General features: G+C 45.4%; 1 protein-coding gene across 5 annotated transcripts in view; it reads right to left on the bottom strand.

The window, feature by feature from the left end:
* Positions 1–24,052, bottom strand: part of CCM2 (CCM2 scaffold protein) — a 72,539-nt gene that overhangs the window by 29,306 nt on the left and 19,181 nt on the right. For 2 of the 5 annotated variants that reach the window (XM_026456396.1, XM_023226419.2), the window contains exons 1-2: positions 17,116–17,265; positions 6,197–6,370 (exon numbers count right to left, since the gene is read on the bottom strand). The exons of 1 other annotated variant lie outside the window; for it this stretch is intronic. In XM_026456396.1, coding sequence (XP_026312181.1) covers positions 6,197–6,370; positions 17,116–17,211 — 270 coding nt within the window. In that variant the 5' untranslated portion in view covers positions 17,212–17,265. Of the gene's footprint in view, positions 1–6,196; positions 6,371–17,115; positions 17,266–24,052 lie in introns of those variants that run through there. 2 more of the 5 variants (XM_023226420.2, XM_023226421.2) reach the window with 2 other exon arrangements.

Below are 24,052 nucleotides of genomic sequence, written 5' to 3'. Positions count from 1 at the left end.
AGTTATGAAATCTTCAAAACAAAATTTTAATAACTTTTGAATTAAAAATCAAATTATATAGGGTATACTTAAGAGATCTAAGGAAGGAAGGAAGGAAGGAAAATAAGAATCACTATAACAATCACAAAGTATTATGATTCTAAGAAAATTTGGAAATAATTACATTTTCCATAGTAATTTGCCATATGAGGCCACTAATGTCTCTTCCCTACCCTCTAGAAAATGATAATTCTCTCCATAAACCAGTAGAAAATGTATGGAGGTTCTGTGATGTAGTCTAATTCTACTGAACATAAAAAGACAGCCCACTCCAATTGGGCTAAATCTTGAGGACCACAAGTATAGTTTATATGCTGTAGGGAAGTCAAGAGTCAAGATGGGGAACTCACACAATTGGGTTTTCCCTCCTTTGAATCTCAACCTGGAGATGCCTCAAAAGCAAGTGGGCTATCGATGGAACTCAGAATGTAATATAAAAACTATAGCTGGGCTGGGCATGGTAGCTTACTCCTGTAATCCCATTACCTTGGGAAGCCGAGGCAGGAGGATCACAAGGTCAAGATATCGAGACCACCCTGACCAACATGGTGAAACCCCGTCTCTACTAAAAATATTAAAAAATTAGCTGGGTGTGGTGGGCCTCTGCAGTCCCAGCCAGTCAGGAGGCTGAAGCAGGAGAATGGCGTGAACACGGGAGGTGGAGCTTGCAGTCAGCAGAGCCTGCGCCACTGCACTCCGGCGACAGAGCGAGACTTCGTCCCAAAACAAAACAAAACAAAACAAAAAAACTATAGCTGATACTCTGGAGGGAATGGAAAAAATAAAGAGAGATCTGTGGAATACAGACCTAAAGCACTGGAAACGCAAGATCACAAACTAAACAACTAATTAAACAAGAATTTACAATAATACTAATAAATATTCTCAAGGGCATGTAGGAGGGCACTGGAAACAAATAGGGACCAGGAGTTATAAAAAAGGACCAATCAGATATAGTAGAAACAAACAATTTAATTCAGGGTTGAATGAATACAGTTGATGAATGAATTCATAAGATGGAGAGTGGTTTGAAACATTCCCAGAAGGCATTGGGAAGAGTAAAGAACAGGAAAAATGAGAGAAGGGCATGAAAAATAAAATAAATAAAATAAATATCAATATGTGATTAATGGGAGCCCTAGAAGGAAAGAAAAAAATAAAGTTAAATATTTGAAGAACTGTTAATTAAAATTCCTCCACAATTTTTTTTTTTTGGGGCGATGGAGTCTTGCCCCATCACCCAGGCTAGAGTGCACTGGTGCAATCCCAGCTCACTGCAACCTCTGCCTCCTTGGGTTCAAGTGATTCTCCTGCCGATGGATTACATTTTCAAGTATCAAACCAGCCTTGCATCCTTAGAATAAACTCCACTTGTTCATGGTATATAATTCTTTTTTGTTGTTTATTCTCACAGCCACAGTAGGTATAATTCTTTTTCTATATTGCTGAATATGTTACCTAATATTTTCCTGAGGAATTTTATGTTTGTATTGGTGTCTGTTATTTCTTTTAATTTTGTACTTTTTTTATTTGGTTTTGATATCAGGGCAATACTGCCCTTACAAAATGAGTCAGAAAATATTCCCAGCCAAGTGCAGTGGTTCAGGCCTATATTCCCAGGACTATGGGAGGCTGAGGTGGGAGGACTGCTTGAGTCTAGGAGTTCAAGACAGCCTGGTCAACATAGTGAGACTTCATCTCTACAAAATAAAAAATTGGCTGGGCATGGTGGCAGGCAGCTACTCAGGAGGCTGAGGTGGGAGGGCTGCTTGAGCTTGGAAGGTCGAGGCTGCAGTGAGCCAAGATGATGCCACTGCACTCTAAACTGGGCAACAGAGACAGACCCTATCCCAAGAAAAAAAAAAAGAAGAAGAGGAGAAAAGAGAAGAGGGGAGGGGGAGAGGTGAGAGGGGAGAAGAAAAGAGTTCCCTCCCTTTCTGTTTTTCTGGAAGAGTATGTAGAATTGACATTAATTCTTTAAATGTTTGATAGAATTCTCCAGTGAAACCATTTGGGTGTGAAGATTTTTTTAAATGGGAGTTTTCAAATTAGATACTGAATTTCTTTAATAATTATAGGGGTATTCAAATGATCTATTTCATATTGGATGCCTGTGGGAGGAGTTTGTGCTTTTCAAGGAATTGGTCTATTTTTTGGCCCACTGTTTGTGTGTAGAGTTGCTTGTGTTCTCTCATTATCCTTTTGATTCTCAGGGTCTCTCAGAACTTGAAGAATGTTGTGCCACTGGTCCTCACTATGTGTAACAAGAAATCTGCTGTCTTTCCATTTTCCCCTATGAGTAAAGTGTTTCTTTCTTGCCACTTTCAAGATTTTTTGTTGTTGTCTTTACTTTTCAGAAATTCTACTATGATGGACTTCAGTAGTGGATTTCTTCCTCTTGTTTGGCATTTGCTCAGCTTTCTGAATCTTTTAAGTTTGTCCTTTGCCAAACGTTTCAACCTGTAAGATCTTTGAAAAGTTTTTCAGCCCTTCCCTCTTTCTCCTCTCTTTTCAGGACTTCAACAATACAAATGTTAGAAAATTTAACCTAGACCCTCAGAAGGGAAGGGAATGGCACCTTTTTTTTTTTTTTTGAGATGGAGTCTGTTACCTAGGCTGGAGTGCAGTGGTGAGAACTCGGCTCACTGCAACCTCCACCTTCCGGAGTCAAGCAATAGTCCTGCCTCAGCCTCCTGAGATTATAGGCATGTGCCACCACAACCAGCTAATTTTTGTATTTTTAGGAGAGATGGGGTTTCACCACATTGGTCAGGCTGGTCTTGAACTCCTGACCTCGTGATCCGTCTGCTTCGGCCTCCCAAAGTGCTGGGATTACAGGCATGGGCCACGGCTTTCGGCACCACCACCTTTTTACCACCAAGTAGGGGTCAAAGGTCGGATTCTCTACTTGACCTCCTGTGTGGAGGGCTCCTTCCTCATTACTGCTGGGTATGATAAGAGTTCTGGTTCCCCATGTGGCTTCCACTGATTCTTCCCACTGGTTGGGAGGAAAAGGAGGGCCTCATTACTGCCCCACCCAATGTGGTCTCCACTAACACTCCAGAACCACACAAGATTCCTTAGGGGTTTGTTACTGCCCAACAGGGATAAAAGTCCATGGTCCCTCCCTATTCAACTTTCTCTGGGGGAATAAGTGGCTCTCACTTAGCCTTTGCTAGCAGGCACAGAGGTAGGACCACAGCTCTTTCTGTCATGTTTGGTTGGCACTGAGCAGTTGTCTAAATATTTTGTCTTGTGCTAGCCTGCCCCTTTCCTGGTCCTTTGGTCAGAAGGAGCTGACTTTTGCAGGGGGTTCTGTCTGTACCTGTTGGTGTTTCCGGGTTGCCAGCTTCTTCAGCTCATAGTCTGGGCTACATGAGGCAAAAAGATAACCTGAAGAAGTAACTACTGCGTCGTTTTCTGGGTCCTGGGTGGTCTGCCTTCTCTCTACCTTTCAGAGTGTTCTTATGTTACTGCATCTAGTGTCCAAGAATTTTAGATTTTAGGTGCACTTAACTAGAAGAATAGGGAAAAGAATGTCTACTTCATCTTCCCAGAAAACTTCCAACCTTTAAGTTTTCATTTTTAATGATTTATTATCAATTCCTCCACACCTCCATTTGCTTTGTCTTCTATGTACTATTCTATTTCTTCAACAACTTCTCAATACATTATTCTACCCAAATGTTTAGTCTATACTTACTTATTCCAGAGCTTCTGTGGCCTGTTTCTTATTTTCCTGGGACTTTGCTTTCCTGTTATCCTGGGAATTATCTTTGTTCCTTTCCCTGGCAGACCCCTTGGGCTATGAATCCATGTTTTCCTCTTCTTGGTTTGCCCTTGTGTTTTGTCTGATTTTGTTTTTGAAGACTGTGTCTCATGCTGTTGCCCAGGCTGGAGTGCAGTGGCGCCATCTTGGCTCACTGCAACCTCCGCCTCCCGGGTTCAAGCGATTCTCGTACCTCAGCCTCCCAAGTAGCTGGAATTACAGGCATGTGCCACCACACCCAGCTAATTTTTCTGGCATTTTAAATAGAGACAGGGTTTCGCCATGTTGGCCAGGCTGGTCTCAAACTCCTGGCCTCATCTGATCTGCCCCACCCTTGGCCTCCTAAAGTGCTGGGATTACAAGCGTGGGCCACCGCACCCAGCCTCCCCTTATGTTTTGATGCAGCACATCCTCCGGTAACTTCTAAGAACCAGCTTCTGTGAGCTGAGGTTTTAGAGACCTGTCTAGTCATCATGACAGAATCCTTTCAATGGGGGGAGTCATGTCCATCAGTCAATTCTTCAAAATAGTCTTCCTTTACTGTCTTAATAACTTCTTCTCACTCTTCCCTTCATTCTTTATTCCTGGGAGTCAGATGTTGAACTTCCTGAATTGATCATCTAATTTCATTTCTCTGTCTCATCTTTTGTTTATTAACCTTCTTTGTCTTTTGAATATTCTTTCTGGGACTTTTTTTTACTTTTATCTTTCAACACCTCTATTGGTTTTTTTTAAAGATATATAAATAACATAGTCGTTTTGTTTGTTTGTTTGTTTGTTTTTTTGACACAGTCTTACTCTTTCACCCAAGCTGGAGCGCAGTGGTATGATCTTGGCTCACTGCAACCTCCGCCTCCCAGGTTCAAGTGATTCTCCTGCCTCAGTCTCCCAAGTACCTGGTATTACAGGTGCCTGCCACCACACCCAACTAATTTTTGTATTTTTAGTAGACATAGGATTTCTCCATGTTGGCCAGGCTGGTCTCGAACTCCTGACCTCAAGTGATCCGCACGCCTCGGCCTCCTAAAGTGCTGGGATTACAGGTATGAGCCACCGCACCCGGCCTAATTAACATAGTTTTAATTCCAGAAGCTCTTCCTCTCACCTTTTATTTAAAAGTAGAATCCTGTTGTCACTGTCAACAATATTTCCTCTTATCTTTCTGAAAATATTATATACTTTTAAATTTCTTCCCCTATTTTCTGCATTGTTGCTATTTATTCATGTTTATTTTGTGTATTTGTCTTGAGTTCTGCCTTGAGGTTGAAAGTTGTCCTCAAACGTGTACTTATACTCAGCTGCCTATGTTTGAAATGAGGCTCCAAAAAGCTGACAGACGCCGGATGCCTGGCGGGAGTCCTGACTGCTGAAGTTTATTCAGGCTGGTTGGGTGGGTAACCCCAAGGGCCAGTATGGGCTGCTCAACTTCCCCAATAAGCACCCTTCCAAGAATTCCTTTGTTGGAAAGGCCTGGGTTGAAGGCATTCTAGAAGCTTGAAAGAAAAAGGAGTTGGGACTTCTCTCCATTCCACATACAGGCTTTGACCAGACTTCCTTATCTTCTGTGTTGGTCTCTCCCCAGCTGCCCCTGTATCAGGTTTATGTATGTCCAAAGCCCCATCTTCCAGTGGGTGGGGGTGAGTTAATCATCTGGCTGGGTCAGGTGAGAGTGGAAATCCCTCCCATGGACATTTGCACTGCCCCATGCTCCTCCTGAGCCCCCTGGACTCCGTATCCTCTGCACGAACTCGGGTCTGGCTGCGTTAGCTCTAACTCAGTTATCTCACCCTCAGCAGTTTTCCATGTTTATGGACCACCTCATCCACTGTTGTCTCCTTTCCTATTCCCTCTGACCTCATGGCTTTATACCTTTTTATTCATTTACTTTCATTATAGGGGAGGGATTAAAAATCAACTTATGCACATCACATGGTTTATGCACAGTATTTTGGCCTCAGGCCTCTGAGACCCAATGATGAGCCTCAAACACATGGTCTGAATTCTAGGCGGTGACTGTTAGACCTGCAAGGTCATGGCCTTGACCAGGTAACTCTTTTCAACTGCAAACTACAGGAGATGTGAGTTTTCTCCCAGTTATTGAACCCTCTTATGGTGGAGCAGCACATACTACCCACACAGCCAAGCCTTCGAGAGAAAGAAGGTGGCATTGCTACTACAGAAAAAAACAAACTGGGGTTAGCAGACAGAATCTGGGTTTTCGGTTGTCCAATTATTAAATTTATCACCATGGACAAGACAATGGGTGGGATAATCAACTACTAAGGTGTTTGTGTGGCTGTGTCTTATAAACTCAAGAGTGTCTGGTGGATACAATCATGACCGTCACTGTCGTTTGGCAGGCATATCCTGTGGCCCATGACGACTTACCTTTACCTCCTTCTCAATATAGTCGCTCAGCAGTCTGTCTGGCTCGATGCGCTCAGGCAATGACAACACCACAGTGTGCAGAGGGCGCCTCTCTGTCACCTTCTCATGGGCTTTCTTATCTCTACTCTTTTCACCTTTTAGGAATACTCGTTTAAATGGCGAGACAATTCCAGGCTGCAGGCAGAAATGGCAATGATTGGAGTTCATTATTTACAAATGCTTTGTGTTGTACCTATGGTTAACAAACAGAAGTAGCCAAAACTACTACCACGGTCCCCATGCAACAGGGATCAGGGATCACTGACTGCCAGACTGGTGAGAAAGGTATCAACAGCACACAAGCCTGAGGGACCCCAGCCAACACGCAGGCCGGCAGGGTGTGGCTGGGCTGCCACGCAGCCTCTGGCAAGGAGGGGCCCTGTTCTTCACCTGTTCGTGCAACACATAGAAGGCAGGTAATCTTATCTGGCAAGACAATGACAGAAGAGGGAGATTCCCCACAGAAGATAAAACATAACATCATTCCAACTCTTTCCGGTTCAGCTGAGACACTTCATCTCTGAGAACTCCGGGAAGGCAGGTGGAAAGTGTGGTTGGTGCTGGCATCAACAAGTTAAGCATCTCAACAGCCAAGGCTGAGCACATTCTACAGAAGCACATTTCTTAATGGCTTAATGGGGCACATGTTTTTTATGCAATTCCTTCCCCAATGGGGACCTCATGACTCCAAGTGCGGACACTGAGCGTGATGAGCTCCAATGCAGATCAACAAGGGAGAAACCAGGCCGGGCACGGTGGCTCATGCCTGGATTCCCAGCACTTTGGGAGGCTGAGGTAGGCACATCACTTAAGGTCAGGAGTTCGAGACCAGCCTGGCCAACATGATGAAACCCTATCTCTACTAAAAATACAAAAATTAGCCAGGTATGGTGGCACATGTCTGTAATCCCAGCTACTTGGGTGGCTGAGACAGAAGAATTGCTTGAACCTGGGAGGCGAAGGTTGCAGTGAGCCGAGATGCCACTGCACTCCAGCCTGGGCAACAGAGCAAGATACTGTCTCAAAAAAAAAAAAAAAAAAAAAAAAAGGTTGCGGGGGAGAAGCCCTGATCAGCAGCTGGCCAGCCCCTAACTTTGATGACTTCACACCCTATCCAGCATCTCATGAGGGTTCTGAAGGCTAATCCTGCAATCAATGTCAACTTAAAGAGTGAGAATGAGTAAGAGACCAAGAGAGGATTACAGCAAGCCTCACCTGCGCAACCCAGGAAGAGACCTGACACTTCCTTCACAGTAACTCCGTAAGAAAGCTTTTCATCACCACCTTTGACAATGGTGCTGGGTTGGGGGGCTGGGGGGCGAAGCAAACCCAAATTGTGCTGAGAGATCATGCTACAATCCCCATCTACAGTCACTCAAAGGAACATAAACCTGAGAAAACGAGACACTGATGTGCAGCCGCAGCAAGGAAACATCACACATGCCTGCAGAAACCAGAGCCGTGACTAAGAGTGAGAACTTATGCCCCACTGTCTTCTCCATAACTCTCAACAGAGGAAATGCAGGAAGAGATGACAACACTCCTTCTGCAGGTGCCTCCAGGATGGGGTGACCCAGTGCACAGATGGCAGCCGAAACCCCCACAGTATTCCCAGCTCAGACCCCCCTTATCACCAAACACAGAAACAAACAAAAACATATATACAATAAATCACCAAACTTTCATTAAAAGTTCTCATTTCTGTCTCTCTCCAGCATATGGGAAATTCACCCATATGCCAAATCCAATATAAAATGGTATAGCAGAACCTGTGGTCCTATAAGGACACCTCCTCAAAACCACCCATTTCACAGATGGACAATCACAGCCAAGGACTACACTGTTCAGTAACCACTCCTGACAAAGGCAGAAATCGGTCATCCAGTGGCTCCCTAACGAGGCTGGGGTTGGACCCTGCCCTGTATGAGCCCCTCCCCACCACCACCATCACACTCAGCTCTCCAGAATTAGGGGGGAAAAATAAATAAGCAAACAAAGGCCACCCCAAAGAAAACAAATCCTCAAAAAGCAAAACCCAACATTTTTCCTGACCCTGCTGCCTCCTGACAGCCAAGGCTGAGCTTTCTGTTCCTCAGCTTCCTCCTTACCCTTCTTTATTTAACCCTTTCAGAGCTAGGTTTTTATTGCATTCACCCACTAAAACAGATATGGAATCAGGAGGCTCTTTCAACAAAAACAAAAACAAAAAACACAACAAAGTCTTGCTTCCAGAGAAGTGCACTAATGCTGCCACCACACCTCTGTCACTCTGTCCCCTGTGTTTCCTGCCAGCTCTCTTTCTTCTGCCAGTAAATACAGATATTCTTCAGGTCTTAGGCATGACCTCTGCTCCGGCATGCATTGGGCTGCACCACTTACTAAACAAACAGGTTGGATGAACTCTCACCATCTGCACAACAGGCTAACAATCCTTAGAGAAGTGCCACAGGCAATCAATACAATAATCTACATAAAGCTCTGAGCACATGTCTGATATGTTGTGAACAAACAAAATATACAGCAGTTAATTTTATAACTGTATTTACCTTGACAATAATTCATCTCTTCTTCCACTGCTGTCTATATATCTGTCTCCTACACATCATGACCACAGACTAGATAATAAAGTTGGAGCAGTATCCCAGCCTAAGCTCTACATTCATGGCCCCAACAGGTGACACACCTGTGACCCAGGCTTAAAGCCCTATAATCTGCTAAAATGCTTCCTCTCACTTGGGCTGACTGGACCCAGCCCTGCATCTGCCTTCTTCACCTGGAATAGCTCCCCCCGCCTGACCTGGAATAGTCTTCCCTTTACCCGGAGTGGTTCCCCATTGACCTGGAAGAGTCCCCTATCTACCTGAACTAGTCCTCTCATAGACCCAGAGTAGTCCCCCGTCGATCAGGAGTAGTCTCTCCCCTTTGACCTGGAATAGGCCCCCTCCCAGGTCCCATTCTCTGCTGTTCAGCACAACCTGTGGTGGGGGAAGAATATGGAGTAAGGATGACTAAAGGTCCTCAGAGTTGGTAACAGTTGGAGCCAGAGGATATATACAGTAGCTTCGTTTACTTCTCTTTGTATTTTTTTAATATTTGAATTTCTAAATATTTTTTGAAAAGGATGAATATTTTCTGCTTCCTGCTGATTACACTTAAACTGAGGCAAAATACAAAAGCATAAAAAATTAACATCACCAATATCCTTACAAGATGATTCTAAGACAAACCACAGAGGCGACAGAAAGTGCTCCCAGGCTGGGTGCAGTGGCTCACGCCTATAATCCCAGCACTTTTGGGAGGCCAAGGTGGGTGGACTGTTGAGCTCAGGGGTTCGAGACCAGCCTGGGTAACCTGGTGGGACCCCATCTCTACGAAAACTACAAAAATTAGCCAGGTGTGGTGGTTCATGCATGTAGTACCAGCTACTTGTGAGGCTGAGGCAGGAGGTTGCTTGAGCCTGGTAGGTCAAGGCTGCAGTGAGTTGTGATCATGCCACTGCACTCCAGCCTGGGCAACAGAGTGAGACCTTGTCTCAAGAAAAACAAAAACTTCTTTAAAAGTGCTTCCAGAAGCTGGGTGCCGTGGCTCACACCTGTAATTCCAGCACTTTGGGAGGGTGAGGAGGCAGATCACTTGAGGTCAGGAGTTCGAGACCAGCCTGGCCAAGATGGTAAAACCCCATTTCTACTAAAAATACCAAAAATTAGGTGTGGTGGCAGGCGCCTGTAATCCCAGCTACTCGGGAGGCCGAGACAGGAGAATTGCTTGAACCAGAGAAGCGGAGGTTGCAGTGAGGCGAGATTGTGCCACTGCACTCCAGCCTGGGCAACAAGAGTGAAACTCCATCTCAAAGATAAAAAAAAAAAAGGCCAAGCATGGTGGCTCAGGCCTACAATCCCAGCACTTTGGGAGGCCAAGGCTGGCAGATCACTTGAGGTCAGGAGTTTGAGACCAGCCTGGCCAAGATGGTGAAATGCCATCTCTACTTAAAATACCAAAAATTAGCTGGGCGCAGTGGCAGGTAACTGTAATCCCAGCTACTCAAGAGGCTGAGACAGAAGAATCGCTTGAATCCGGGAGGCAGAGGTTGCAGTGAGCTGAAATTGCACCATTATACTCCAGCCTGGGCAACAAGAGCCAAACTCCATCTCAAAAAAAAAAGAAAAGAAAAGAAAAAAGAAAAAGTGTTTCCAGGAGAGCTTGCTGGGACTGGCCTGGGCTCAGAGAGCATATGGCCTTGTGCTGCCCAGGCCCTGGCTCTATGACAGCAGTGAAGACAGGATGTCCCTGAAGCACTTTCAGGCTTCATTCTCCTTAATCCCTGACAAGCTTTGAGCCCCAGGACAAGTTTGGATATGACAGGTAGTTTGCAGTGTGGGGTTCTCATGGGAGAATGGTGGGAAATGGTCACCTGAATTTGTCAGCCAAGAAATCATGGTAAACTATAAGTTAAAAATGGTCCTCAAAATTTAGTGGTGCAATTTTAGCCATGCAAAAAATCACGTTTCTCTAGCCTCACTAAAAGCACACCAGGCTTTGCTTGCCTGTGATTTCCTCTCCGCTGGCATCCCCAGGTGACCAGATGGCACATGAATTACTTTTCAAATATGTATGCTTGACCACTCACTTATTCTCCCAGGCCCTATGATGTGCAAGACCCTGGCCTGGAGGTTATGGAAATACAGAGGCATGTGGCCCATGAGCCCAGCTTTTCAGAAGCTTGCATCTCCACAGACATGGATAATCTCACATCAGCCACAGGAAAATGGTTGTCCCTAAACCATTTCTGCCTGCTAGCCCCCAAAGCTCATTCCTAAATGATAACTAGCTGTGTCATGGACAGTGACTGGGCTCTGAATCTGACAGTGTGGGCAAGAAGTCTGGCTCCATTTATTAGCTCTTCTCAAAGCTGTCTGTTAGCCAAACTAGTTACTAACCTACCTATGGGAGCAACAGGAAACCAACTCTGAGACAGGAGATTTGCCAAGATCAACCTCTAACTAAGAAGCCCACACCAAATCAACAGGTCCCACAAACCTCATGCAACCTACACTGTTATTTTAATGTTGATGTACAGGTCATAAAATTATAGTCTCCACACAGAATTATAGTCTGCACTGGGAAGGACCCTGGGGCCCCCTGTCCCACAATCCCACCTCTAAAAAGAGACCCTCTGCAGTTAGGCAGGGAGAAACAGTAGGAACTCTTGCAGGGCAAGGAAACCAGGATGGCCCTCTGTAGATGCCTCTTACTGCCCAAGCATCAGTTCTTCCCTAGATTGAGCCCGGCTCTGTCCTCCTCTGGCATTTGCTCTGGTTTTTTTTTTTTTTTTTTTCTTTGAGACAGAGTTTTGCTCTTGTCATCCAGGCTGGATGGAGTGCAATGGCGTGATCTTGGCTCACTGCAACTTCCGCCTCCCTGGTTCAAGCAATTCTCCTGCCTCAGCCTCCGGAGTAGCTGGGATTACAGGCATCCACCACCATGCCTGGCTAATTTTCATGCCTGGCTAATTTTTGTATTTTTAGTAGAGACAGGGTTTCACCATGTTGGCCAGGCTGATCTCAAACTCCCGACCTCAGGTGATCCACCTGCCTCAGCCTCCCAAAGTGCTGGGATTACAGGCATGAGCCATTGCGCCCGGCTGCCCTTGGCTCTTACCCAGCAGCCAGCATGGAGCTTGCACAGACTGGGCAGCAATAAATGCTGGTAAAGACTCTTGATGGAACGCTTGGACCAGGCTAGGCATCTGGGGAGGCCCTTTGGTTAGAGGTGACACAGCCCCTGCCCTCAACGATGTCACAGTCAAGCAGAAGTAGTAAGACCAGAGTAAAGTAACTGAAATTAAATCCACAGTAAAAACAGCCAATCAATGCTGAAGACACATAGGATGCTCCAAAGGTACACTTAGGGCTCAGCCACCCTGTTCTTAAAGCTGCTGTTCTGAGCAGCAGAGACAAGGAGAAGTAATGAGCAGGAGATACAGCCATCTGACTGCTCACAGGCTAGCAGAGGAGGGTAACCCTGGAACACCAAAGATAGGGCAGGCCAAGGTGCTTCAGAGGAACCTGCCCCTTCTACCTGGGCCTCCAAATCACGAACAGTTTAACAAGCAGATTCTGAGGACTACTTGGAGGCAGGCATCTCTCTGGCCCTAGTCCTTAGTCTTCAACAGCAGCTACCATAAGTTTCTTTTTTTAATGTCTCAAATAATTTTAATTGATAGGTAAGCCTTCCTAGAAAGCGGAATATTAACACTATTAAGTAAAGAAATGCATCCTTGCACATCTGCTGCAGCCTCCCTCTGCCACTCCTACCCATTCAGCACAGAATGCACGGTAGGTGCTGTTCCCGCTGAGGATGATGGGGCTTTTCAGAGGTAGTGTTTGCTCAGCTCTCAGCTGCAGGGGGTGGTAGGAGGGACAGCCAGTGCTGGGGGAGAGCTCTCTGCTATTCCAGATACAAAACTGAACAGGAAGCCACCTTAGATTTTTGGAAAAGAAGTTGCTCTTGAACACAAAATTTAAGCTGATGGCTGGGCACAGTGGTTCATGCCTGTAATTCTAACATTTTGGGAGGCCAAGATGGGAGGATCACTAGAGTCAGGAGTTTGAGACCAGCCTGGGAAACAGGGTGAGACCTCATCTTTAAAAAAAAATACAAAAATTAGCAAGACGTGGTGGCACACACCTGTAGTCATAGTTACTCAGGAGGCTAAAGTGGGAGGATCACTTGAGCCTGGAAGATCACTTGCGTGATCGCACCACTGCACTCTAGCCTGGGTGACAGAGCCAGACCATCTCAAAACAAATAATAATTATTAATTAAAAAGAAAAAAGCTGAGCATGGTGGCATACATCTGTAGTCCTAGCTACCTGAAAGACTGGCATGAGAGAATCACTTGAACCCAGGAGCTCAAAGCTGCAGTGGGCTATGACTGCCCACTGCACTCCAGCCTAAGTGACTGAGCAAGGCCCCTTTTTTTTTTTTTGACATGGAGTCTCACTATACAGCCCAGGCTGGAGTACAGTGGCACATGATCTTGGCTCAGAGCAACCTCCACCTCCCAGGCTCAAGCGATTCTCCTGCCTCAGCCTCCCGAGTATCTGGGATTATAGGTGCACACCACCACACCTGGCTAATTTTTGTATTTTTATAGAGATAGGGTTTTACCATGTTGGCCAGGCTGGTCTCAAACTCCTGACCTCAAGTGATCTACCCATCTCGGCTTTCCAAAGTGCTGGGATTCCAGGTGTAAGTCACTGCACCTGGGCAAGGCCCTGTCTCTTTTAAAACTAAAAAAAGAAAGAAAATAAATATAAAGGAAAGTTCTAGTTAAAAAATAATTGAGGCCAGGCGCAGTGACTCATGCCTGTAATCACAGCACTTTGGGAGGCTGAGGTGGGTGGGTCACCTGAGGTCAGAAGTTTGAGACCACCCTGGTCAACATGGTGAAACTCCGTCTCCACTAAAAATACAAAAATTAGCTGGGCATGGTGGCACACACCTGTAGTCCCAGCTACTCGGGAGGCTGAGGCAGGAGAATTGCTTGAACCTGGGAAGTGGCAACTGCAGTAAGCCAAGATTACGCCATTGCACTCCAGCCTGGGTGACAGAGCAAGACTCCGTCTCAAGAAAAAGCAAAATAAAACAAATTGAGGGCAGGCACAGTGGCTCACACGTGTAATTCCAACACTTTGGGAGGCCAAGGCAAGAGGATCACTTGAGGCCAGGAGTTCAAGACCAGCCTGGACAACATAGCAAGACCGGTCTCTAAAAAATATTAAAAATTAGCCTGTAGTTCCAGGTACACAGGAGGCTGAGATGGGAGGATCACTTGAGTTTGGGGGGTTCAGGCTGCAGTGAGTTGTGACCACACCACTGCACTCAGCCTAGGCAACAGAGTGAGATCCTGTCTGGAAGGAAGGAGGGAAATAATTAAACGGTTTAGAATATTTTTAATGTACAGAATCAGGATTCCAGTAAACCATCATGGGTTCTTTAACTCAGTAGAATGTACTATAGACGTACTATAGAATTTAAAAGGTGGGATTAGCCCAGGCAACCATTCTTCCATTCAACGTGTATTTTATTGAGTACGCCTGTTCATCACCACCAAATGATCTTATCACCTTTGAACCTCAGAGACCAAAGGACCAGTTCAGTCCCTAGAAGGAAACCAGGCTAAGTGCTATTTCTCTTCCATGAGTGGAGTCCCAGCACCAAGGTGAGGTGTGGGGTTTATCCCAGCCTAAGTCTCTCCTGAAGAAACTGAGGCTGTAAGGGTTGAAGGGACCTGCCAGAATCCACAGCACGGAGCCAGGAGGAGGGAACACAGGGCTCTGAGTCACCATGCAGCGCTGTGCAAAGACATCGATATGGAATATATGCCACCTCAGATAACTGTACAGAACTTTCTAAACTCACTCTGGAAGATCCCTAGATCCTTACAAATTCTTACAAAGTTTATGTCTTAAGCTTAAAACAACTCTCAAAGTTGGAAACCTAAAATGTACTTCTAAGTTAAAAAACTAAAACTAAATCTGGCCTACTAGGGCTTAGCTTGTGAGAGTGCCCTCCTCCTTGCCGGGCGCGGTGGCTCAAGCCTGTAATCCCAGCACTTTGGGAGGCCGAGACGGGCGGATCACGAGGTCAGGAGATCGAGACCATCCTGGCTAACACGGTGAAACCCCGTCTCTACTAAAAATACAAAAACTAGCCGGGCGAGGTGGCGGGCGCCTGTAGTCCCAGCTACTCCGGAGGCTGAGGCAGGAGAATGGCATAAAAACCCGGGAGGCGGAGCTTGCAGTGAGCTGAGATCCGGCCACTGCACTCCAGTCCGGGCGACAGAGCGAGACTCCGCCTCAAAAAAAAAGAGAGTGCCCTCCTCACACAAAGCCAAGGCTCAGGCTCTGGGCAAGGCTGGCCCTCAGGTGCCAACGGCGGGTCTTGAGTTTTGTTAGATCTGAAGCTCAACATTATCAGCTCACTTGGGTGAACAGGATCTGGAGTAACTGGGTCTACTCAACAAATTCTCAGAAACTAACTTATAAGTCAGGGCACCTGTTTATTAATTTACAAGGAGAAATGAATCCACTAAAAGAACCAGCAAACACAGACTCATGAAACAGTGGCCTCTACTTGGGGACCAAAGTAAATTTTATGACTATACCTTCTAGCTGTGTTCTCCATGCAAAACACTGAGCTCAGTATTACTCTGGAGAAAGTGCTAAGAAGTCTATGAAGGAAGAAAGGGAAGAACACTTAGTCCCATTGAGCAGTACCCAGCATGTCTCTGCTACAGGGTTCAGGCATTTTCATTTGTGCAAATTATTTAATCCTTATGAAAAAAACACAAGGTGGGTTTTATCTAATAAAACAAAACTCCCTCTGAACAAAGATGTTTAAAGTATTATAAAAAGGCCTGGGTATCCGTAAGGCCAACATTCAGCACATCTCATGAGTATTCACTATGCGCCAGACACTGGAGCTGTAGGATCCACTGTCCCTGCCCCCCGGGAACCCCTAGTCTAAAGAGGGAGACAGACAAACTGCAACTGCACAGCCACATGAGGGCCCAGCAGGAATGAGGGAAAATGACTGGAAGAGGCACCAAACTCAGTGCCCAGGTCTGAGAAGACAGTGGAACCTGGAGCGATGATTCTGTCCAGCTGGACAGTGAGCGGCTATAGTCCCAGAGTGACATCTGCCATCCCTCAGCAATCACACTGCCTAAGGTGCACATCAGAGGCACTACGACAAATCCCCTCCTACAAGCTCCATGACAAAGAACTCCTCTGTGGACACCCACACTGCAGCCCTGTCTATCTGAATTTCAACAAACTTCCAGCACTCCCTGCAGCGCCAGTTGACGGATTCGCATTTTTTTTTTTTTAGTGCTTTGGTGCTTACCAATGGAAAAAGGACCTTTCCTCAGTGCTAGAGAGGATTAAATGATGAGTACGACATAGTCGGTGTGCACCCGCATCTCAGGACATAGCTAATTTCTTTCTTTTTTTTTTTTTTTTGAGATGCAGTTTCACTCTGTTGCCCAGGCTGGAGTGCAGTGTGCAATCTCGGCTGACTGCAACCTCCACCTCCCGGGTTCAAGTGATTCTCCTGCCTCAGCCTCCCGAGTAGGTGGGATTACAGGCGCGTGCCACCACACCTGGCAAATTTTTTGTATTTTTAGTAGAGACGGGGTTTCACCATGTTAGCCAGGATGGTCTTGATCCCCTGACCTCCTGATCCGCCCACCTCGACCTCCCAAAGTGCTGGGATTACAGGCGTAAACCACTGCATCCGGCCGACAGAGCGAATTTCAAGGGGAACCATAGTTCTGCCCACTACTGCCTGTTTGCTTCAGTGAGAAAAACACAGGCACCTTAGTGCCCACAGGAGGCCACACTGGGGGTGGCCAGGATCCATGCTGGTGGGGTCTTAAGCAGCACCCCACTCATGTTGCAGGTTTCATGGATGGAATTCCAGTTTTGGGTGCTCTCTTGCTTGACCATCTCCCCATATAATTTTTCAACCAAGCTCTTGGGTCCCAACTAACCACAAATCCATAGGAAAATTACTTCTCCCTGGAAGATGTAAAACCTGTGGCTTCTTCCTTGAGTCAAGATGGATGAATGCAACAACCTATACACCCCACCTGGAAGAGACGGCGCTTCTCCTCCATACACGCCCCTTGCCACAGGGTCTCAGATCAGGAAGCCAGCAAATGAGCCCTCCACCCCATCCTCCCAAAGCAGGGGTCATGGAGACCGGGCCACCCTAGCTCACAATGGGCAAGCCCTGGGAAGCAGCCATGAAAGCCACCCACAAGGGACTCACACCATCATTTTAAACGGCGCTTTCCACACTGGACTTGCACCTACCTCATTCTCCATGGAATACCCCGTGTGAAATTCTGTTTGAGGAATTTCTTTGGAGAGATTCTGGTTCCTCCTCCTCTGCCGACAGCTACTATGCATTCTCTATTCACTTCTGAATTTGTTGAAAAATATGGCCAGATGTTAGCCCTCCCTCTGAAAAAAACATGACTGAACAGGAAGACCAGAAACCACAGCTTCCTTCTGCAAAGCCACTGAAGCTGTTTACAATGTTTTAAAAGTTTAAAAAGCAGGCAGCACCCAGAAACTGTTGGCAAAATCCAAACAGTCTGCATGTACAAAAAGACACAAAGTAAATCAGCTCATTTTCCCTACTCCCCACAGCACGCGAACCCCACAGGCAGCCTCCCTGCATTTCCAGCAGAAACTCTGCAGTCAACGGAAGGACATTAATTTGAAAGTCCACCATTCTGCACATTCGAATGCCAAAGCTAAACAAGCAGACAGAAAGCACTGTGAGGGGCTACCCTTTCCTGGAGACAACAGGCCGTGCTGCTGGTGAAGACCCATGGTACCCGCCTCATACAAAGGGTGGAAACACACGACAAGGCTGTTGCAGCCACCCTGTTTGCAGTGCTTGCTCAAAGGCAGCAAGATCTTTACAGAGATAACTCCATTCCCAGGTGGGGCTTGGGCAGAGTACACTGGGCTCTACGGGTCCTCAGCCTACAAGTGCCTCTACCTGCCTCCAGGGCTTATGAGTTTGGGTCAGCAGCACTTTGAAATTAAACAGGGCGCCTCTGGGCAACCTCACTTCTTTAAGGCAAATTTCCTAATCTAGAAAAGCAGAAGTTGGATCTGTTGCTGGTGAAGGCTCTTAGAACTCTGAAAATTCCAGAATGGTTTGCCAATAGGGAAGGCTACTTAATTAAATATTCTGGTTGGCCGGGTGGCTCATGTCTGCTACAATCCCAGCACTTTAGGCCGAGGCAGGTGAATCACCTGAGGTAAGAAGTTCAAGACCAGCCTGGCCAACAAGGTGAAACCCCGTTTCTACTAAAAATAGAAAAACTAGCTGGGCGTAGTGGTGGGCGCCTGTTATCCCAGCTACTTGGGAGGCTGAGGCAGGAGAATCACTTGAACCTGGGAGGTAGAGGTTGCAGTGAGCCAAGAAAGCGCCATTGCACTCCAGCCTGGGTGACAGAGTGAGACTCCATCTCAAAAAAAAAAAAAAAATTCTGGTTAGAGTGACTATATTCACAGATCAATAAATAAACATAACAATTACAATTTTTTAAATATTAGGTTGAACCAAATCAAAGTGTTGATTTTCAACAGTATTTTGGCTATAAAAATGGTACTTTCGTATGGTTCTATTTCATTAACCTGTAACAAATGAAGTTTAATTATTTCTTGATTCTGAAAAGACTGTTTCAGAATAATAATTTAATGCTTCAATTATTATTCCATATACCACAGATGTAGAAACTGTCATAAAGTTGGAAAAGCAGCATTAGAACTAGATTCGAATCAATATCCAGTATTAACTGGACTGTCACTTTCTGTCTTTAAAAACCAGAGTAGAGTCGCCTATACAGGGCAGAACCAGCTGACCCTGACCTTCAGGCAGGCTCAAAGGGAAAAAGCAAACCAGGAGTGAGATACAGAAAGAGGTGCCACTCAGCTGAGCAGCCTCACCTCTATTTTGGCTACTGCAAAGGGGAAGGGTTCCAGGGAAACAAACGTGACTAAAAAGAAAACCCACATGCTCTGAACACTAGTCAACCCCAACGTTCCCTCACACTGTGATCCCCACGGCCAGCATGACAGAGAAAAGCCAAAGAGTAAAGGGGAAGAGACACGCACAGGAATCTACATTCTAGCTAGTATACTTAGAGACATTTGAGAAGAACTGCATCCATAAAATAAGACTAGGCAGCCATGAAAGAGAGAAAACGGCCGGGCGTGATGGCTCACGCCTGTGATCCCAGCACTTTGCATGGTTGAGGTGGGCAGATCACCTGAGGTCGGGAGTTCGAGACCAGCCTGACCAACATGGAAAAATCCCGTCTCTTACTAAAAACACAAAATTAGCCAGGCATGATGGCGCATGCCTGTAATCCTAGCTATTCGGGAGGCTGAAGCATGAGAATCACCTGAACCCAGAAGGTGGCGGTTGAGGTGAGCCGAGATCGCGCCACTGCACTCCAGCATGAGCAACAAGAGTGAAACTCCATCTCAAAAAAAAAGAAAAAGATAGAACAGAGAACAAGAAACATATCTTAGAAATTACAAATATGACTGCCAAAATAAACAATTCATAGAATAATAACAAGGACATAGCTGAGAGCCCAAAGAATTACATGAAGGAGAACTGTGGGGTTGGCCAATGCCTGTCTGCTGCTGATGGCCACAGCTGCAAATGTTTTACAGATGAACAAATCCACCAAGTCAATAAAGATAATCACCAACTTTGAACCCTGATTAAGCAAAACGTTAGCCCCCAAAAAGAATTCCATTCTCAGTAGCAGAACCACATTACAAAAAATTGTACTCAATTATGATGCCTTGAATTTCATCAATAAAAAATTTATGAAAATGTGCTTTCTCTCTTATATAAATACCTACTTAATGGCCTCAATTTTGCCCCTTGGCTCACACAGCCTAAAATATTTATTATCTGGTCCTTTATATGAAGTTTGCCAACCCTGTCCTAGAACAAAGTGAAAAGGCAAAAAGTTTAATGTGAGAAAAATTAAAGGCCACAGAAGCGGGGTCCATCAAGTCTAACAGTTTCTTAAAAGGAGAATAAAAGCGGGCAGAATCAAAGAGGGATACAAATATCAGAAGACAATAATGACGAACTCAATTTTGTGGACAAAAAAAGCACAGTAACAAGTAGGCCGAATGTAAGAGACAAATCCTAAACACTTAAGACTCATCTTCATAAAACTGCAGAATTTCAAGAGAATCTTAAAAGTTTCCAATAAGAAAATGCAAAAAAAAAGTACCTTTAATAGCAGTAAGACTCAGATCAGCATCAGATGTATCATGATAAATGGGAATATGGTAATCCCTTTAAAATTCTGTGGGGAAATTAATTTAAATCTGAAGTTAATTTAAAACCAAAGTGTCAATCAAGGTGCAAAATTGTTATTTTCACACCTGCAGTGTCTTGGGATCTTTACACCCTAAAAACTTCCTTTTGAAAAACATACTAGAGGATATACTCCCAGCAAAAGGAGGATGATCCAAGACAGGAAAAGATGTGGACTCCAAGAAATGGTGGAACCAACCCAGAAAGCAGAGAAAAGAAATCCCAGGATGACAATGACAGTGTTCAGCAAGCAAACAAAGGAAATCTAGAAGATTCCATTATGTAAACCAAGAGCCTAGAAGTTCTTGATGATAAAAACATGTTTCTTGGGCCTTGACTAAGGGCTGGCCTTGACATGCAGAGATGAAACTCCACAAAGCCTATAGGTAATCATTTAATGTTTGACTGACTGCTGAATGGTGATGCCAGAAGTTATCATCAGCTGAAGAGGCTTTGCTGAACATTATAATCAGCTGAAGAGACTTTGCTGAACTGGCTACTCAGTAGAAATCCAAAAAGTCTACACTTTAGGTGTAAGGAAAACACCCAGAACTAAATTCAAAACTGATACAGAGGCTGGGCGCGGTGGTTCATGCCTATAATCCCAGCACTTTGGGAGGCCGAGGCGAGAGGATAACCTGAGATCGGGAGTTCGAGACCAGCCTGACCAGCATGGAGAAACCCCAACTCTACTAAAAATACAAAATTAGCCAGGTATGGTGGCACATGCCTGTAATCCTAGCTACTAGGGAGGCTAAGGCAGAAGAATCGCTTGAACCTGGGAGGCGGAGGTTGCGGTGAGCCAAGATTGCGCCATTGCACTCCAGCCTGGGCAACAAGAGCGAAACTCCGTCTCATAAAAAAAAAAAAAACTGATACAGAGCTATCAAAATAATGACTAAACAAAGATGCACAGGACAAAAAAAAAAAAAAGATGTCCCAGTAATCTCACTGCCTGCCATAATAAAACTGAACTTCATTCATAATAACAAGGCATTCTCTAGAAAAAGGCTGAGTAAACTCTACCACACAGGCAAGCCCCCTGTTTTTGTAAATAAATTGGGGTTTTTTTGGTGTTTTTCTTGTTGTTGTTGTTAGTTTTGTTTTTTGAGATGGAGTCTCGCTCTGTCGCCCAGGCTGGAGTGCAGTGGCACAATCTCAGCTCACTGCAACCTCCACCTCCCAGGTTTAAGCCATACTCCTGCCTCAGCCTCCCGAGTAGCTGGGACTACAGGCGCCCACCACCTTGCCTGGCTAATTTTTGTATTTTTAGTAGAGACAGGGTTTCGCCATGTTGGCCAGGCTGGTCTCGAACTCCTGACCTCAGGTGATCCACCCACCTCGGCCTCCCAAAGTGCTGGGATTACAGCCGTGAGCCACCTCGCTCAGCCGTAAATAAAGTTTTATTAGAACATTTAAAAAAAGAAGTTTGGGCAGGGCATGGTTCTCACCTGTAAGTGGGAGCTAAACTATGGGTACACAAAGGCATACAGAGTGATATAATGGACACTGGAGACTTAGAAAGCGAGAAAGTGGGAGGGAGGTGAGGGATGAAAAATTACCTACTGGGTACAATGTACACTCTTTGGGTGATGGGTACACTAAAAGCCCAGACTTGCAGGGCACGGTGGCCCATGCCTGTAATCCCAGCACTGTGGGAGGCCAAGGTGGGTGAATCACTTGAGCTCCGGAGTTCGAGACCAACCTGGCCAACGTGGTGAAACCCCGTCTCTACTAAAAATACAAAAATTAGCCAGGTGTGGTAGTGGGCACCTATAATCCCAGCTACTTGAGAGGCTGAGGCAGGAGAATCACTTGAGGCCGGAAGGCAGAGGTTGCAGTGAGCCGAGATCGCGCCACTGCACAAGAAAAGCAATTTATCGGAAACTCTAAAGAAAAGGCTGGGCACGGTGGCTCACGCCTGTAATCCCAGCACTTTGGGAGGGTGAGGCGGGCGGATCACGAGGTCAGGAGATCGAGACTATTCTGGCTAACACGGTGAAACCCCGTCTCTGCTAAAAATACAAAACATTAGCCAGGCACGGTGGCAGGCACCTGTAGTCCCAGCTACTCATGAGGCTGAGGCAGGAGAATGGTGTGAACCTGGGAGGCGGAGATGCAGAGAGCCGAGATCATGCCACCGCACTCCTGCCTGGGTGACAGAGTGAGACTCCATCTCAAAAAAAAAAAAGAAAAAAGAAAAGAAAGGCCGGGCGCGGTGGCTCACACCTGTAAACCCAGCACTTTGGGAGGCCGAGGCGGGCGGATCATGAGGTCAGGAGATTGAGACCATCCTGGCTAACACGGTGAAACCCTGTCTCTACTAAAAATACAAAAAAATTAGCCGGGCGTTGTGGCGGGCGCCTGTAGTCCTAGCTACTCGGGAGGCTGAGGCAGGAGAATGGCGAGAACCTGGGAGGCAGAGCTTGCAGTGAGCCGAGATTGCACCACTGCACTCCAGCCTGGGCAACAGAGCCAGACTCCGTCTCAAAAAAAAAAAAAAAGACTGTATTATTACTGCAAACACAGAAAAGCATACACAAACAGGAAAGCAACGTGAAAGACTCTAATAATAGTTGTTTTTAGTAGGTGTGACTTTTTTCATATATTTTGCTATTTTCTTCTGAGATATAAGTGTATTTTTTAGTAAGAAAACTAACAAGTTCATTTTGGAAAATCCTCAAAATTTTTAGCAAATACCACTTTCACTGAATAAAAACTGTTCTCTTGAGAGGTGGGTAAAGAAAAAAAGAATAACCTTGGTTCTACTATAGAGAACAATTTGTTAACATCTACTAAAATTACAAATGCACATATGCTTTCCCAGCAATTGCATTTTCGGGAATTAATCCTACAGATGCATTACATACATGACAGGTTAGAAGATTAATTGCTTCATTATTTGTTAAGCAAAATGACAACCTAAAAGTCCATAGGAGGGCTGCTGTTTAAATATAGTAGCCCACAGATAAAAATGCCATTCCACCCTAACGAAGAATAAAGAAACTACTTATCTATAATGAAAGAGTTCCAAAACACACTGTCAAGAAAAAATAAACCCAAAGAAGTTCTTATTCCCTTAAGAGAGAAGTAGACTGTATCAAAATAACTCTCTCACAGACTGAGATTACGAACTCTAGATAAAATGTGAAAAACAATCTTCTAAAGACACTGGAGACAAACAAGAAATAAAAAAGAAGCTTGGAATTTATATGACCTTGAAAGAAGGGAACATCACTGGGCAAGATGCACTTTTATATTGCTCTACTCCTGAGAGTGCGCCCCAGTCTGAGAGGAGTGGAGCAGAGAAAAAAAAGCTGCTATTTTTTTGGCCTGACAGGTTAAAGGAGGATTTGAGACTGCTAAAGAAGCTGGAAATTGAGAAGGAAATAAAGGAAAGGAGGAATCCACTAAATAAGGAACCCAAAGTCTGAGTATAAGGTCCCCTTAAATCTTTGGCTGAACCCTGAACTGTGTAAGTGGGGGTGAGACTCCCACAAGCCCGGAAAGGACACAATAGCTTGAAGGTTGAAGGAGCTGAGTTGACAGCTGGGCGCAGGGGCTCATCCCTGTAATCCCAGCACTTTGGGCGGCCAAAGCAGGAAGATCACTTGAGGTCAGGAGTTTGAAACCAGCCTGGGCAACATAGTGAGACCCCATTTCTACAAAAATAAAAATTAGCCAGATAATGCATGCCTGTAGTCCTAGCTACTTGGGAGGCTAAGGTGGGAGAATTGCTTGAGCCCAGAAGTGTAAGGTCACAGTAAACTACAATCACACCACTGCACTCCAACCTAGGTGACAGAGCAAGATCCGTCTCAAAAAAAAAGCTGAGATTTTATCTCTCCCTAGCTGCAGGGTAGATAAGAGTTTGGAATCCAAGTC

Source organism: Piliocolobus tephrosceles, chromosome 8 (assembly GCF_002776525.5).
Source record: "Piliocolobus tephrosceles isolate RC106 chromosome 8, ASM277652v3, whole genome shotgun sequence".
Classification (NCBI taxonomy): domain Eukaryota; kingdom Metazoa; phylum Chordata; class Mammalia; order Primates; family Cercopithecidae; genus Piliocolobus; species Piliocolobus tephrosceles.
The sequence above is the reverse complement of the archived record's forward strand: the minus strand, read 5'-3'. Positions and strand labels throughout refer to the sequence as shown.